We start from the raw sequence: 18,322 nt of genomic DNA, 5'->3' as shown, positions 1-18,322 counted from the left end.
GAAGTTTTTTGTCCCCATAAGCTGACTATTCCGAGAGCTATCCATCAATGTCCATCCACATCCACTAAAGTTAGCTGAAAGTGTCCAAGAACCATCTAATAAACAAATATTTCCCAAGCATACGGCTTGGGGTTCCTCATTTATAGTGTCTTGTGATACTGCTTGTACCACTTCATTAGCCTCAAACCATGCGTGGCATTCACTTTCAGCATGTCTAACTAGTTCCAGAGGATCTCTATCTATTCCCCTGAAGATAATCACAATCACATTAGGTAATTCTGTACGTTTTATTTAAGGAAATAATATATAATAAATTTCAATTTGATAAAATTACTATATATATCATAATCACATTAGGTAATTATGTAGATTTTATTTAAGGAAATAGTATCTAATAAATTTTAATTTGATAAATGAATGGTCCATAATGAATATACTATATATAATAACAATCCTTAGCAGTTTAATTTTGGACTAACAAAATTTTCAATTGATTTTCAAGCCGCCACGTAAACAAATTAACATTCTAATTACGTGACAACTCATAATGACATTTTTTAAATAGTACAAACTAAAGGTTTTAAACTTTTTAAATGTTGGGAAATTGCCACAAATAGCACATTTATAGTACCATTTTTCATGTTTACACGAACTACTTTTACACTCACTTTTAATGAAAGGTAAAAGACACTTATACCCTTAGGTTTAACTAATCTAGACTTAGGGTTTAGAGTTGAGAGGTGGAGTAGGATTTTTGGAATGTGAAATTTAGGATTCTAATAAATATATAAATAAATACTAAAAAAATATAATTTTTAAAAAAATAGTTTCAAACATAATTTTCGAATTTCAAAAAGAATTTTTTTAAAAAATAAAAAAAATATTTTTAAAAAAATTCTAAAAAAATTCGAAAACAGAAAAAATAAAAAAAAATATTTTTTTTTTAATTTTTTAATTTTTTTTATTTTTTTTTAACTTTTTTTAATTTTTTTTATTTAAATAATGATTTATTATATATATAAACAACAAGGATATAAGAATCTTTTGCCACTTAATGAAGAAGGTATTTTTGAAAATGTTCTTATAATAGTGGTAAAAATGAAAAGTGGTAGCATGAAATTGGTAAACATGTAATTTTCCCTTAAATATTTCTCTATTAATATATATGGGATGTTAAACCGTTGATCATTAGTTTTAGCATAATAATTTTAACAGTTTTAGTAATTTTGTCGTTTTTTAAAATTCAAAATATAACATATACAAAAAAATCTATATTTTAATGTTATAGCTAATTTGATTGTTTAATTTATTTAATAATATAAATTTAAAAAACGATGGATGAGATATAAATTGTTATCAAATATTTATTATTAGAATCATTAATTTTCATATATATATATTAGTCATATTTGGTAATTTTGTAACTTTTGTTTAAGGAAAGAAAAAAATAATTGTACACTTTAATTAATTTTATGATTAGTTTAATGAAAAGTATAATATATACTTATTGGACCAACATATTTTCTAAAGATTCTGAATTTTATTCTTTGATGACACGTGGCTACACTTAAAGGTTGTAATGTTTCTCAATTAATATATAAGAAATATATTATTCCACTAAATCTATCAAATATCCCTTTTCGGTATGTATATATTTTATTAATAAATGAGGCATTTTAATGAATTGGTTTACCTAGATTTTTGTTTATAGGGTTTTTAGTAATTAAACCCCTCAACTAAAGATGAGTCGTAAAAAAAACCCTCAACTAAAAATCCTGTGAAATAAACCCTCAACTTTAGTTCCGTTAACATATGTTACCCTCCGTTTAAAAAACCGTGACAGAGGGTGACATATGTTAACGGTTTATAAGTTGAGGGTTTATTTCACTGGATTTTTAGTTGAGGGTTTTTTTCACGATTCATCTTTAGTTGAGGGGTTTTATCACTAAAAGTCATTAAATGTTATTAAATTATTTATTATCATTTATACGTTGTTTTAAGATTTATAAGCCTTTAAAACTAATTTATAAATTTTAATACATTAATATATTTGTATATTAATTTATACATCTTAAATTAATAATTTTTAACACTACTTACAACTTATTATAACTTTGAAATATTAAATTATTTGATATTTTGAAATAGTGATATAAAAAAATTTGTGTGTTTATATCGTCATTGTCAAATATGAAATAATTGAAAGTTTCTAAGTTATATTAAGTCTTAAGTAGTGTCGAGATAATTCATCCATGAAGTCAATCTTTCTATTTAGAGTATGACACACTTTTTCCTATTTTCATGATTTCTATCATCCGGCTCATACTTCTCCCCCTTCCAAAATAATGCATGATTATTTTTATTCTCATTGATTTCTGAATAACTACATTATATTTTTATTTTCTTGATCAATAATATATTTGAAACATAAAGTAATACAATAAATCAAGAACAATATAGGAAAATAGGAAAGTATAAGCCTGATGACGAAAATCATGAAAATAAGAAAAAGTACGTCATATTCCAAATAGAAAGATTGAAATCATGGATGAATTATCCTCAACACTACTTAAGACTTATTATAACTTAGAAACTTTCAATTATTTGATATTTGAAAATGACGATATAAACACACAATTTTTTTTTATATCACTATTGCCAAATATCAAATAATTTAATATTTTGAAGTTATAATAAGTTGTAAATCGTGTTAAAAATTATTAATTTAAGATGTATAAATTAATTTTATAATAGATTAATGTATTAAAAATATACATTAGTTTTAAAGGCTTACAAATCAATCTAAAACAATGTATAAATGGATAATAAATAACTTAAAAACTCTTTAATGACTTTTAGTGATAAAACCCCTCAACTATTTTTGAATCGTAAAAAAACCCCTCAACTAAGTTTTCAACATTATAAACCCTTAACTTATAAACCGTTAACATATGTCACCCTCCGTCACAGTTTTTTAGACGGAGGGTTACATATGTTAACGGAACTAAAGTTGAGGGTTTATTTCACAGGATTTTTAGTTGAGGGTTTTTTTTACGATTCATCTTTAGTTGAGAGGTTTAATCACTAAAAAACCTTGTTTATACTATAAATATAGCGTATGTGAATTGTACAACTCATACTTTTCAGCTATGATCCTTTGAATTTGGTTTAGGAACAACTAATGCATTTGTAGAAGATATAGGTCAGTCTTGTTATATGATTTTTTTTAGTACATAGTAACGTAATTGATATACTGTATACTTTATATTATATGTTGTAATATATTTTGAACAGCAACCGGACGTAGGGTACATCGATTTCATTGTATAGTCTTAACAGATAATTAACCTAGAGACATCAACAACATCGTCGCATGTCAAGAGAGATTTTAAGATGTATGAAAGACAGACTCTCATCGTTAGAAACTACCTTACGGAAAATGACGTGTGTGTTATATATAAACAGACGTCTATCCACTTCAATTGAAACTCGACCTGGAACGAGTTTGACAAGATCTCCACCTTAGAAAATATCTACCCATTTATTCTCTTCTTAGAAAATACGTTAGTCATGTTGTTAAAATAAGTTTTTTTTTCTTTAAAATTAGATGATCATTGCATGTAATCGCAAATTTTTTCGATTCTTCTTTTCCAAACTTCTTTCAAGCTTTTCTATCAGGAAAAAAAAAAACAGAATCATACTAATCTGGATTAGTCGTTTCTTCAAATAAAATGGGATTACATTTTCTTATAAAGATAAAATTGAAATAAAAATATTATGTTTATAAAATCCTATGAATAAATTTAGGCTTACTTTTTCGCTAAGTTGTTGTTTTCAGTAATATAGGAGAGGTAATTGGTACGGCGGTAAATGTTCTACACTGTCACAATCTTCTCTACATCAATAAAATTATAGCAATCAAGTTTTATTAAGAAAATTTAAAGCTAAAGTCCAAAATTTTTAAAAGAAAATATATTGGTTCTTGAAATTAATATTTCTATGGCTTTATGTTTTTAAATCTTTAAATTAATTCTACAGCAATAAAATCTAAAGATACATGTATAAAATCTACGGCTTAAATTTAAAAGCAATACTTCCAAAACTACCGCCACTACTAGTTAACCCCTATTACTCTCCAGTGGAAGGTGCAAAATTTTAAACAAAGATATACTGTTTAGTTTATAATTTTTTAACACACCGTTTAGTTTAGATAAATGTAAGTTTTAAATTAAAAATATCTTTATAGGTTTTGATTTTGAATGCGAATTCGTTTTTCTTAATATAAAAGTTGTTATAGTAGAAAATTTTAAAAATAAAGTAGAAATAATAACATTGAAACACACATATCATTAAATAACCGGAACAGATTTAATGTGTCCATAGTGATAAGTAGAAAACGGATGTCACGAGTATTGCGCAATCGAGCAATGACAAACTCTCATTTTCTTCCTGGAAGGCAGAGTTTCATAACTGCTCCCGTACTATTACACATTTTTTTAACGACCATTGATCATCACACATAAAATCCATCGGCTGAAATATTTTCAAGAACTTACAAAACCGGATTGGTTTTCAAGAATTTACGACCATTGATCATCACAAAACCAATCCAGTTTTAAATTGAAAACATATCTTTGTTTTAAGAATTTAAACATGGTGCGGGTTATCACCTAATCTAAGTTATAGACCAGCAAAGGCAGTACAACATGTCTCTCCTTTGGATCAGCATCAACGGACCAGACTTTACTATGATGATACTATATATTCCATACAGTGTTGGACTTGGGTGTCGAGATCCCAAACTCTCAAGAATTTGTCCTTGATGGGTAAAACAAGCTTCTTACCAAGAATCCAAGATGAGCGCGCACATAATTTTTATAATTGAATCCTACAAATTTATGTAGCATAGAATATCATTCAGAGGAAATCAAGACTTCAAAATATTATGATATACTCCGTATCTTCTTTTTTTTACACTGGATAGTATTATTAAGTCTTTTAGGCAAAGAATTCTAAACAACGAGAATTATGAAAACAAAAGTAAAAAATAGATACACCAGTAAAGATCCAAAGTAAACTAACACACATCTATTTTGCATATGGAATGACTAAAGTTTTTTCATATAAAAACTCTATATTTGCGTTTGGAATAATTGAATCTCAAAGGAGATAATCTTCGTATTAATCCGAAAACACCACGCTTCAAACTCCATATCTTATTTTCTACTCCCTTTATTATACACTTATTTTATTGTCATTCAGGCTTTTTTCCCTAGCTATATATTTTTCAAATAAAAGGATACAGAGAAGATTTGTGTATATGTCTTTTCCCAAGCATCTGTTGATTTCGGTAAAAAGATTAAAACCGTAGGATATGTAAAACCACAGAAATTACTTCTTCTTTTTTGCCAAAATTAAAAGTCTAAATGGATATGTAAGTACTTTTATTTATCAACAAACATTTGAAAAAAAAAATCATTTACAAAGAAAAAAAGAAACAGATACACATTGATTTCTCACCAAACATGAATATTAAATCACAAGAAAAATAAAATTAGTAAACATTACAATATGACCATCCATGCATAACTTACACAATCTTTTGCCATTTCATGAGTACATTCATTTCATTAAATTATGCACATATATATAGTGAAACTCATATATATCATTTCTCCATCTCAGAAGCATTTTCGTCATTGTTCTCGGACGGATTCCCAATTCCATGACGTCTACTAGGGAACACCGTGAAGACAGTGCCGGAGATAACTCCTATCACCGGAGGCAAAACCATTAGAAAAATCTTCCCAGTGGAACCAAATCCAGGATAGAAACAGTTAACAGTATTAGAATCCAACAAAGAAATAACACTGAAAACGATAAGAGAGAAGAAAGCGTGAACGAAATCTCCAACTCTAAGCCGATACGATGACAAATCCTTTGAAGAAGAATCTGGCCAGAGACCCTTCACGGTAGCGACTCCATAGTGAACGTAACCGTCACTAGTTCGGTAGCTATCGGTGAAGCAAGTGAAGCAGCAAGAGAAGGCGCATACAACGATAAGAGCTCCGGTTAAGTATTTGTTGATTAGGAGGCAATGTCCATTGTTGGTTAAGACAGGGTTTAAGAACTGGAACAAGAAGACGGTTCCTGTCGGGAGGAGTCTGATGAGGTCTCCTACGCCAGAGTATGTCCGGTCTCTTATGGCTTTGAATGTTGTCGACATTTTGAAATTCTTCTAGTTCTGGTAATTAAGTTAGGTTTCAATTTGTTGGTTATTCTTGAAGAATGTTCTGATGAAATCATCGTTTTCTCTAGTCTTTATATATTTAGAGATTGAGAGAGATTGCTTCTACGTAAAAAAGGGTTTGGTGTTGCTTATACTCTTTCAAAGAGTTGGGGGAGGTTTTAATTATGATTAACTTTTTTTGCTTTTGGGTATGCTTTTGTTGCCACTTTTAGTATTTTGGGTTGTACTAGAAAACGTGGCTTTGAGGATTAGATTCGTTATATTCCTCTATGTATTAGATTGTCCCGTTTAGATGCATAAAACGTGAAGTCGTTTTCTTGCTCCATTCCAGATGTCACTCATAAGTCGTCGAATGATATGGTGCAGAATTTGTTTGTTTCTGCAACATAGTATAAAAAATATTTTAAATTACCTTATTATACATCGTATTTTATGTTATATAAATCAAATTCTGTCAGAAATGTTTTGCTTTTATAATATATATAATTAATCTGTTGAATAAATCGATATATGAAATACATCTGATTTAAAGATCTTTTATATTAAAATAGAAGTCATGACTTTTTTAATGTGTGATATTTTAATTTGGACCATCACTTTAATAAATCTATTTTATTAAGACTAATCATACATAGAATCTTTAAATTACTTTAATCATAATATCTTTTGATATCCTTTCATTTTAATAGTATAGATATATTTATTTTAAAATTCTAACAAATATGTTTTACAAGATTTTTAAAAGATTTTCATTTTCGAAATTATATTTAAATATTTTCACTAATTTTGAAATTTGTTTGAAATATTATTATACATTAATATATTCAGTAATCGTTTATAAAATGAAAAATAAAAAACAATTATAATATTTTATCTATTATATAATCATAATCAATCATATTAAAAGAAATTAGTATATTGAGCTAAATATAATAAAATTGTATTAAATTTATAAATTTATGAATTTTATATTTGTAAGTATAAAATACTTATGTTCAAAAATAAAATCTAATATGTTGGTAAGATGGTTAACATTAGCAAACTATATAATACATGTATAAAAATTAACATGTATTTCTTTAAAGCTAATAATATAAAATCTTTGTAACTACTTTAATCATATATTTTTATTTTAAATATAATTTATATTATATATTATTTTTAAAATTCTAATAAATCTATGTAAAAATATTTTAACAATAACGTAATGTATTTTAAATTATCGTTTATAAAATGAAAAAAAATATATATCCTATTTTATCTACTTTATAGTCATGATCATGTTAAAATACAATTATTATACTTAAATAAATATGATAAAAGTATATTCAACTGATAAATTTATAAATTTTATTTTCATAAATATAAACTATTTACTTTTAAAATATAATATGATGATAGAACGGCTTAAAATTAGCAAATTATATAATACATATCTAAAAATTAATATATATTAGACTTTTGTATATACAATAATATATTATTTAAAATGAATAAGTATAAAAATATTAGTAAAAAGAAATCTGGCTTTGAAAAACGGGTCAGAATTTAGCATAAATTAAATACAAAATAATTTTCAAATATGTTTTCTCATGAATATATTAATTTTCTTAATAACTAAATGCAAATACAATAAGATAAATATATAATAAGAACTTACAAATATATATGGTTTTAAACAACTGATTAGTTATAACATATAAATTAAAACATTATTATATTGGAAATAGTTATATAAACATTTAAGTATATGATTAACGTTAAAAATATATACCGTTTATGTTCTAAAATAATAATTTATGTATAGAAAAATGAAAACAAACACCCGCGCGGATCAAAATCTCGTTATATATTATTTCCACTACCTTTCCCTAGATTTTATTCTACTTCACTAATTACTCTATAGTTTTTTAATAAAAATAACATGTTATCTGCAACATTGAACAATTCAATTATAATAACAAATGGTTTCTGTGAAAATAAACCCTTCATTAACATCACATTTGTAAGCAAGCTCTCTACACCCATAAATTTTGACATTTGCACCCAAAAACAATTCTCTACCCATAATTTTTTTTTGTAACTGTCTACCCATAAATTTGTAAGCAAGATATGTGTTATTAATGTTGTCATAATTTATGTATTGTCTTATGCAAAAATAATTACGTTCAGAGCATCTCTAAAAGAAACTCTATAACTTCAAATATAGAGTTTTTTGGATTCCAAAAAGAAAATTCAAAACTTTAAATTTTAGAGTTTTAAGAAGTAAAACTTCATATTTGGAGTTTCACTACTCAAAACTCTAAATTTAAAATTTCATCTTCTTATTTGCATCTTTGTCTTTATTATTAATTATAAATCATATTTATGATTCATTAGTATTTTCTCATTCATCTTTTAACCTTTAAAACTTTTGTATATATTAAATATTTCAAATTTATTTTTTATAAATTTAAATTTTGCACAGAAATTATTTTAAAAAACATTCAAATAAGATTTATAATATTTTTAAATTAGAATTAGACAACAAGAATATTACAAAATTTAAAAAAAAAGATACATGAAGACATAATTATTACACAAATTTAAATATTACAACAACACTAATAGTCTAGTAAATTTGCTCCGGAACTTATAAAATATTTTTCAAACAAATTTTGTGTAACCGAAAATGAAGCATTAAAAATAATTTTATGTAATAATGTGGTATTGTGCTTGTAGTTTAGTATTTAATTATGTATTTCTATTTATAATTTTATATTTTAGTGTAATGTTTTATTAATTAATATTATTATAATATTTTTATATATGTGCTAGTTATTTATAATTTTATTATGGATTTATATTAATTATGATAAACATAAGGACTATAGTGTAAATTACAAATAATTTTGAAGTTAAATTTGAAGTTTTGATTTTGGAGAATAACACCTTGAAACTTCAAATATAGAGTTTTGCAAACTCTATAATAGAAAGTTTTTTTGGAGATGCTCTTAATTGATTAATATATTTTTATTTGATAAGAAAAATACAGTTTCAGTTATTTGAAATGTTTAAAACGGTTTTGATAATTACCATACCCATATTTGGTACGTACCAATTTTTTTGTTTTACATTTTCAAATTGATTTGTTCTAAGCCACCCACATCTTTTCTGATCCGTTTCAACCGTTTTCACATATTTATTCGCCTATCACGTGGATCCATATATTAACACTACATCTACAAATATCGCAACTAAAAGTAAAAGAAAACCACATTCACAAAACTACATTCATGATTCATGTATGTGGTGATAAAAGGCAGTCATGATGCAAAACAAAACTCATTAATAGCTTTGCGGTTGGTAGTAGTGCACTAGATTTGGAACTACCGAAACAAACTGGGTTTAGATGAAAATCAGCCACTTATTAGATAACCAACGGTATAACAACACGTCACCTTTTTAATTTCGTGGAACTAGACTAATAAGACCATCATTATCCGTGAAGTTCTTTTTGGGATCCTTAAAAAAAATTTCTTTTTATTTTTTGTTTTAAAAAAATAAAAATAAAAAAAAAATGAATCAATTGCGGACCATCACGTATCGGTGAGACCCGCAAATAGTGCAAAAACTGACCCAAAACTGATTCTTAATTCGCCACTTTGGTGACCGTTTGTTAAAGAAAAAATGAAACCCACACATTAATTTCCTGTATTAATTTCCTGTAGAAACCGGTTTTGGAACCACAAATAATCATGTTCTAAAGTCTCCGAGATATCCATGATTGATGATTCTATACAAACATAGAAGAAGAAAACATATATAAGTAGAGGTATTTAATTCGCCACGCCGGTCTAACTTGTTTTGTTACTTTCTTGTTTGATAATAATGTCCACTAACAGACTATTATTGTCCAAAAGTATCTCAAATTTGTCAACTAGGGTCAATTTCACCATCGCCGGTTAGAAAAGTAGATATTGTTTTGGATGAAGCTAGACTTGAATTTGAAACGATATTATATTTTGGTGAATGGTGTGGTTCACTGGTTTTGCTATGCATTGTTGATGATTGTTCTCAAATCTGATGGAATACTCTTTTAAAAGTAACCAAAAAGCAAATAACTTTGTAGATATTATAAAAGTGCCATTAACCAAAAGCATGTATTAATATGGTACAGGAGTATCAAGTTTGCTACCATTTAAATTTATTCAGTAAAAAAAAAGCAAAATTATTTCCAAAAGTCTATCTTCTCAGTCGTAATACCGACATAAGTTTTATACTCAAAACTATACTACAAAACAAATATATTGGTTAAATAACTTTTATTTGGGTTTCGTTTTTATATATTATCACCTAATTTCAGACCATTTCTAATGTATTTTGCTATTTTATTTTTAAAATAAGTAAATTTAATTTATAATAGAAATAAAGTATTATTCCAATGTTTTTCTAAAATGATAATCTTTAATTATAAAACAAAATAAAAAATTACTATTTTTCTATTTTTTAGAGAAAATAATGACAATCTCTATTTTATATGAAAAATATAGTTAAACTAGAGTGGGATTACCTTTAAATACTATTATAAAAACAAATATAAAAGTGGGTCCGAAATATTCTTACAGAGAAAATTAACAAGAGTATATCATACACGAGGCACGTCATTTGGATTAAAATTAAACACTTCAGCTAACGTTACTTACGAACTTCAAGTACGACTGATAGTGGGGGAGCTACCATAGTGGCATGTGGGTCAAATAACCCATGCATGTAAAATTTTGTAAGAAAAAATTTACATGTATTCTTGCACAGAAATCTAAAGAGTAAGCTTGTTGACCCTTGTAAAATACAAATGTTATCAGTTTGATCCATGTATTTTTTGTATATATTGTGGACATGTAGGTAGGACCGTAGGATGAACATCCAATCGTTTGGACCCAAATGTGGGTCATAAATTATTAAGGGATATGTATACCATGTTAGATTCGGGTTTATTATGGGCTTCCAACTCAAAACCAATTGGCAATTAGTGGATTGGCCCTAACCCTTTATATATTACTTAATGTCCCATTGATTTTCCAATGTGGGATACATATCCCTTAATACCCCTCCTCGAGATGATGGCTCTTATCAGCCAGAAATCTCGGAAACTTTTTTTTTTTTTTTTAAGACAGTTATACTCGGTCGAGCGAGTCAATTACGACCTATATACCCGGTCGGATAGGGTTAATATTAATTAGGGGTTTAACTTATTAGGATCTGGGTTCTGATACCATGTTAGAATCGGGTTTATTATGGGCTTCCAACTCAAAACCAATTGGCAATTAGTGGATTGGCCCTAACCCTTTATATATTACTTAATGTCCCATTGATTTTCCAATGTGGGATACATATCCCTTAATATAAATACAAAGAAAAAATGATCGAATATTCCTTAACACCACATGGAATACAGTAATACAGAGGTAACGTTACACTGACATGTCTCTTTTTAGGTTAATAAAAAAAAATCTTCTTTTGTTTTCAAAATGTAATAACCGAGAAACTAACGAGTGTCAAGTTATCCACGTCACCCACTTAGGGCATCTCCAACCCTACTCCATTTTTGACTCCAAACTTAATTATGGAGTAAAATCTTCTCCAACCCCACTCCATATTCAACTCCAAAATGGAGTAATAGCTAGGGTTACTCCATTTATGGAGTAATCTTACCCATTACTCCATTTTGGAGTTGAACTTTTTATATTTATGTAATGGTCCTTTCAATTTTTAATGTTTTTATTTCATACTTAAAATAATATAATAACATAAAAAAATATAATACTCCGCAAAAGATTACTTTATAGTTTACATAAAATATGCGTAAACTCATAAAATTCAAAACTAAAAATAAATAATATAAAATAAATATAATATAATATAATATAAGTAATTTAATAATTAATTCGGTAAATTATTTTTGAAACTACCAAAATCGGTGTAGTATTATTCAAACAAAATAGATGAGTTTTTTAATCTTATGAGTCAAAATTTTGATTGATAACATTTGTACTTGTTGAACTTGATATATGCACAAACAAACAGTAGGACCCAATACATAATTCAAATTACAAAACAAAACTTTATTTTTTTATGTTCTTTTAATGCATAAAAATATTTTTGAATTAGAAAAATTGCGTATGATAAAATATGCACGAATTGAAATTGGAAGATAATCTCTCGTTGTATTTTTAATGATAAATATTTAATTTAAATAAAATATATTATTATGGAAATTTTGTAAACATAAAATAGTTGGGTTCATTGTTAATTTTTTATAAGTTGAAGGTACTAATAATAATTATTAACTAAATGAAAATAGAATCTTTTTGTTTGGAGTAAAAAATGGAGTACTACATTGGAGTAAAATCCAACTCTATTTTGGAATTATACCATTTTGGAGTAAAATTTGGAGTAATACTTGGAGATGCTCTTAACCAAGTTACCTTTCAAGGGCCTCATGCATTCAATATAATTGAATAAGACAGTATGGACAACAATACAACGGTGGAAATTGATAACTCCTTAATTATACACCTTATTTGTCTTGTATTTAAGCATATCCCTTGACTCTTAACATGTCACATACTTGAGAAGGATAAAAAAAAACAGAGCACACAGAAGAGAACCCCTTTTTTGAAGGATGGAACTATCATCTTCTCCTTTACCTCCTCATGTTATGCTTGTATCTTTCCCAGGGCAAGGCCATGTTAATCCACTTCTTCGTCTCGGCAAGCTCTTGGCTTCGAAGGGTTTACTCGTCACTTTTGTCACCACAGAATCATGGGGCAAAAAGATGCGAACCGCCAACAAGATTCAAGACCGAGCCCTCAAACCTATCGGTAAAGGTTATCTCCGGTTCGATTTCTTCGACGACGGTCTCCCTGAAGACGACGATGCAAGCAGAACCAACTTAACCATCCTCCGACCACAACTAGAGCTGGTCGGACAACAAGAGATCAAAAACCTGGTGAAACGTTACAAGGAAGTGATGAAACAGCCCGTGACGTGTCTCATCAACAACCCTTTCGTCTCTTGGGTCTGTGACGTAGCCGAAGATCTTCAAATCCCCTGTGCTGTTCTCTGGGTCCAGTCTTGTGCTTGCCTAGCTTCTTATTATTATTACCACCACAAGCTTGTCGACTTCCCGACTGAAACAGATCCCAAGATCAATGTCCAGATCCCATGCATGCCTGTCTTGAAACACGACGAGATCCCTTCTTTCATTCATCCTTTTTCACCTTATTCGGGTTTAAGAGAAGTGATCATTGATCAGATCAAACGTCTCCACAAGCCTTTCGCTGTTCTCATCGATACTTTCTACTCCTTGGAGAAAGATATCATCGACCACATGACAAACTTCTCTCGCACCGGCGTTGTCAGACCGCTCGGACCGCTTTACAAAATGGCCAAAACGTTGATTTGTGATGACATCAAAGGAGATATGTCTGAGACGAGGGATGACTGCATGGAGTGGTTAGACTCGCAGCCTGTTTCCTCCGTTGTTTACATCTCATTTGGTACCATGGCTTACGTGACACAAGAACAGATCAGCGAGATTGCGTTTGGCGTTTTAAACGCTGGCGTTTCGTTTTTGTGGGTGATAAGACAACAAGAATTAGGTGTAAACAAAGAGCGACATGTTTTGCCTGAAGAACTCAAAGGGAAAGGTAAAGTCGTTGAATGGTGTTCGCAAGAGAAAGTCTTAGCTCATCCTTCTCTGGTTTGTTTCGTGACTCATTGTGGATGGAACTCAACGATGGAAGCTTTGTCTAGTGGAGTCCCAACGGTCTGTTTTCCTCAGTGGGGAGATCAAGTCACCGACGCTGCTTACATGATCGACGTCTTCAAGACGGGAGTGAGGCTTAGCCGTGGAGAGACGGAGGAGAGGGTGGTGCCTAGGGAGGAAGTAGCGGAGAGGCTGAGAGAAGTTACGAAAGGAGAGAAAGCGACGGAGCTGAAGAAGAATGCTTTAAAATGGAAGGAGGAGGCGGAAGCGGCCGTGGCTCGCGGTGGTTCGTCGGATCGGAATCTTGATGAGTTTGTGGAAAAGTTGGGCGTGAAACATGTGGCTAAACAGAACGGAAGTCTCAATCAAAACGGAAGTATTCGAAAACTTTTATTGCAAAAGTCATAAATGTGTTTTGTATTATCTGTTGTTTGTTTTCTGCAAATCCTGATAATTGTGTTTGTTTGTATGCTCCGTTCTTTGTTCTCGTTTTTTTTTTGTATGGGTTTGGGGAGACTAGTTATCCTTCTTGAATAATGTTAGGTCACGACGCGTGTTCTTAAGATTAATTAGTTTGCTATATTGTTAAATTCGGAAATGTATTTTGCATTTGATTTATGTGGACGTGGTGTAATCTATACCATGCACAATTGCACACTAAAATTAAGTAAGACTCGGTGTTTTTTTTTTTTTGGAAATCAAAAGAAAAATAACAGTTAAAGTTCATTACTCGATAGATCATATGTAAGGCCATCAGCATCGCTGTATCTTCTCACGTATCTTGTTAATATTGGGCTCAAAATTAAATCAAATAAACCCAATTAAAAGAGGGACGTTAACAAAATTAGAAGTTTTGTTAACGCGTCCCTGGGCATACGTGGCGAGAGGGGATAGGAAGACCGAAGAGGGTAGAGGAAAGTTCCAGATCGGTCTCGACTTCATTCTTCTCGTCTCCCCTTTCTCTCTCGTTATCGACGGCGACTAGGTGAGCAGCGGTGTGTCTCTGCTCTCACATCAAAAACTTCACCTCCGCTCTCAATCGAAAGCTTCTCCTCCGATTCAAAGTGTTCTCCTCCGATTGGAAGCCTTCTCCTCCGATTCACGCCTTCTCCTCTGATTGAAAGACTTCTCGTCGGATTCAAAGGCTTCTCATCCGATTCAACGGCTTCTCCTCCGACACAAAGCTTCTCCTCCGATTCATAGGTTCTCCTCTGATTCATAGCTTCTCCTCCGATTCACATCAAAACCAGGTACGTCTTCTTTAATTGTTCTCCTTTCGCGGTGTAATTGTATGATTGGTGCTTCCTTGTCATTTGAATTCGGTGTAATGAGGTGACTGTAATGTGAATTCGGTTTAGTAAATATATTTCAAAGTTTAGGGATTACAGACGAGACCTTGAGTTGGTTTATATGTTGAGTTGGTAATTTGAATTCGGTTATGTGTTCATCATAAGTCATTTGTATAGTTGTTTTTGTCGTATTTCGGATTGTCTTAAGCTATAGTCGAACATTATAATAGAAACATGTATCTTCATGGTGAAATTAAATTTTAGGAGGATTTTATGAGGAATTCAGTTTACTTTAGATCATTGGTAGGTAAGGTTGTAATGATGATTTCACCAACAGGTTGGTCTTGTATGTGAGATGGTTAAATGTTTCGTTACTATGGTTTGGTGTTTTAGTTTGTTTGGTTGTAGTGTAGACAAGTATAGACAAGTATAATCTAGTTAACTTGTTTGGTTGTAACCGCAATGTGTGTATCTAGTTAACTTTACTTCGTTTCTTTTTTGGTTGCTATGACTGTAATAACTCATGATTAGACAGTGGTAGTTGATGGTTACGTAATTACTCACCGTCATTATAACTTTAGTACTTTCTCAACTATTTAACAACCAGCTTCGAAATCAAACCAGTCTATATCCATACTTTCTCAACTATTTTACAACCAGTCTATATCTATACTTTCTCATTCTATAATCTCTTCTCTTGTAATCGTTATGGATTCAAGGAATCCATTGAATCCATATGGTCAGTCCCCTAGTTTAGTTGGCCTCCTGAATAGTCAGAACTTTCCTTATGAAAGTTATCAATCGGGTGTCCACTTTGGAGAGTCACAACAGGCTGATATCCCTCCTTTTAGTTCACAAGAAACCGCGACACCATTGGCCTCTAAGGACAGAAAAAAGTGGACACCAGCTGATGACGAGGTTATCATCAGCGCTTGGATAAATACGTCTAAGGATTCGGTGGTAGGAAATTCACAGAAGTTAGGGACCTTCTGGTCCCGAGTAGGTGAATATTATGCTGCATCTCCACATGCAAAACAGAGTGGTGACCGAAGAGAGCATCTGAATATAAAACAGAGGTGGCACAAGATAAACGATTTCACCAACAAGTTCTGTGCTGCATATGCAGCAGCAGAGAGACAGATCAGCTCTGGTCAGAGTGATCACGATGTTCTCAAGATGGCGCACGAGATCTACTTCGCTGATCACAAGAAGAAATTTACTCTTGAGCATGCGTGGTGTATTCTGCGGTTTGAACAGAAGTGGCTAAGTCTGAACACTCCTAAACCGACTGGTTCTTCAAAGCGAAAAGAATGTGACACCCCGAGCCAAAGTACAAACACCACTGCTGCTGATGATGAGGTCCGGCCTGAAGGTGTAAAGGCGGCTAAGGCTAAAAGGAACACTGCAAAAGGAAAGTCAGTGGCTGATTATGAGACCATCATGGAGATGAAGAGGGAAGATTGGGAGATGAAGAAGGATGATTTGGACAGGAAGGAGAGACTGTCTAAGCTAGCTATTCTAGACACTCTTTTAGCCAAAAAAGAACCACTGAAAGAGGCTGAAGAAGTTGTAAAGACGTACAGACGATCAAGATGAGACGTTTCAAGATGCAGATATTTCTTTTCTCGTTAAGGAACCTACTGAGCTTTTCAGTTCACTTGATCGTCGAGCAAGAGTTCGGGGTAGACCAGTCCATCAACAATTGAAACATGATTTGATCGAACATATATGGGATAAGTTTGGGTAAAATCTCATTTTTAAGTTTCTATCTATTAAATAAAAATCATGCTTTTATTTTATGTTTTTGTAATTTTTTTTAACTTTTGTAATTTATTTTTTACTTTTCTAATTTTTTTAAACTTTTGTAATGTTCTTATGTTTAATGTTATAAGTTTTAGTATAAAATCCTATTAATCCATTCTCATTAAAAAAAAATAATTTTGGGGTAAGAACCTCTACAAACTTCTACCAATAATCCCTACTTTTAAGCATGTATCTTGCCAAAACTTCTTAATCTAATTATATTATTAAATATATCCTAAGATATGCAAGCATGTATCTTTTATAATCTAAATATATGTATTTTTAACACAAGTATATGTATTTGTATTTGTCATATTATTTGTAAGGTGATATACAAAAAGTTGTTTGGGAATAGTCTGATTGGAGACTGCCTTAAAATTTTGTAAATTTACAAACATCTACAAAGTGAAAAGTAATTATAAATACTGGTTTTGCTTATTATTTCTATAAAAATATAAGTATTAATATATTACTTCCACAATTCACAACTTTGAATAATCAGAATCTCAGATAACCAAGGATTATGTATGTATCCTCATCGTCTCGAATATTTCGACGTTAACAACTCAGACAGACAGAAACACGTGTTGGGTAGTATCTGCATGGGGTTGAAAGTATATTTTTTTTACCTGATTGTGTATACGTTTTTTGTTTTGCTTGTGTATACGTTAGTTTTCTTAAAACATAAGAGATAATACAACTCATGTGTAATTAAAAGTTTATTTAATTTTATCAGTTGTAGATTATTAAGTTTGACTAATAACGACTATTGAAATTTTCTCACATGCATGTAGGTATGTACCAATAGATTATACAGTGTATAAAGTGCACACAGCTTTTTGTTACCTAAAACCCCTGTTCGAAACTACGCTAGGCGTGAGTCGGGCGGCCGGTTGACGCCTAGCGAGTTAACAAAAAATCGGGGATTAATCGGGGAGTACGCGGGGACTAGTTTTTTTGACAATTTTATTTAATTTAAAATATAAAAATAACTATTTAATGTAAATACATATTTTAACAAGTTATATTAAAATTTAACTCTTACAAAATCCATTATTGAATATATATATATATATATAATACAACTGTACGTATTTAATGTAAAATATATGATAAACTGCTAATTTGTGTATATACACTATCATTAAAAACTATATTGATATTTTCATTGTAACAAAATTTCATTGTTAAAATAACTGTATATCATCCGGTTACAAAATTCAAACACAA

The 18,322-nt window shown here is 30.1% G+C and overlaps 3 protein-coding genes across 3 annotated transcripts; 2 read left to right on the top strand and 1 right to left on the bottom strand.

Moving 5' to 3' along the window:
- Positions 1 to 5,419: 5,419 nt before the first annotated feature.
- Positions 5,420 to 6,857, bottom strand: LOC103869164 (protein DMP2). Its single transcript, XM_009147225.3, has one exon. The coding sequence runs from the start codon at positions 6,224 to 6,226 to the stop codon at positions 5,669 to 5,671; it is 558 nt and encodes a 185-aa protein (XP_009145473.2). The 5' UTR covers positions 6,227 to 6,857; the 3' UTR covers positions 5,420 to 5,668.
- Positions 6,858 to 12,797: 5,940 nt separating this feature from the next.
- LOC103869163 (UDP-glycosyltransferase 84A2) lies at positions 12,798 to 14,616 on the top strand. The gene has a single exon (XM_009147224.3). It carries the CDS (start codon positions 12,915 to 12,917, stop codon positions 14,406 to 14,408), a length of 1,494 nt encoding a protein of 497 aa, XP_009145472.1. The 5' UTR covers positions 12,798 to 12,914; the 3' UTR covers positions 14,409 to 14,616.
- Positions 14,617 to 15,997: 1,381 nt separating this feature from the next.
- On the top strand, positions 15,998 to 16,885 carry LOC103869252 (glutathione S-transferase T3-like). Its single transcript, XM_009147320.2, has one exon. It carries the CDS (start codon positions 15,998 to 16,000, stop codon positions 16,883 to 16,885), a length of 888 nt encoding a protein of 295 aa, XP_009145568.2.
- Positions 16,886 to 18,322: the final 1,437 nt, after the last annotated feature.

Source organism: Brassica rapa, chromosome A05 (genome assembly GCF_000309985.2).
Source record: "Brassica rapa cultivar Chiifu-401-42 chromosome A05, CAAS_Brap_v3.01, whole genome shotgun sequence".
Lineage (NCBI taxonomy): Eukaryota > Viridiplantae > Streptophyta > Magnoliopsida > Brassicales > Brassicaceae > Brassica > Brassica rapa.
Note: the sequence above shows the minus strand (reverse complement) of the source record. Positions and strands in the feature narration are given on the sequence as shown.

Excerpts from the sequence above, each read along its gene's own strand:
- LOC103869164 (XM_009147225.3), bottom strand. The coding sequence starts at position 6,226 with ATGTCGACAACATTCAAAGCCATAAGAGACCGGACATACTCTGGCGTA.
- LOC103869163 (XM_009147224.3), top strand. The coding sequence starts at position 12,915 with ATGGAACTATCATCTTCTCCTTTACCTCCTCATGTTATGCTTGTATCT.
- LOC103869252 (XM_009147320.2), top strand. The coding sequence starts at position 15,998 with ATGGATTCAAGGAATCCATTGAATCCATATGGTCAGTCCCCTAGTTTA.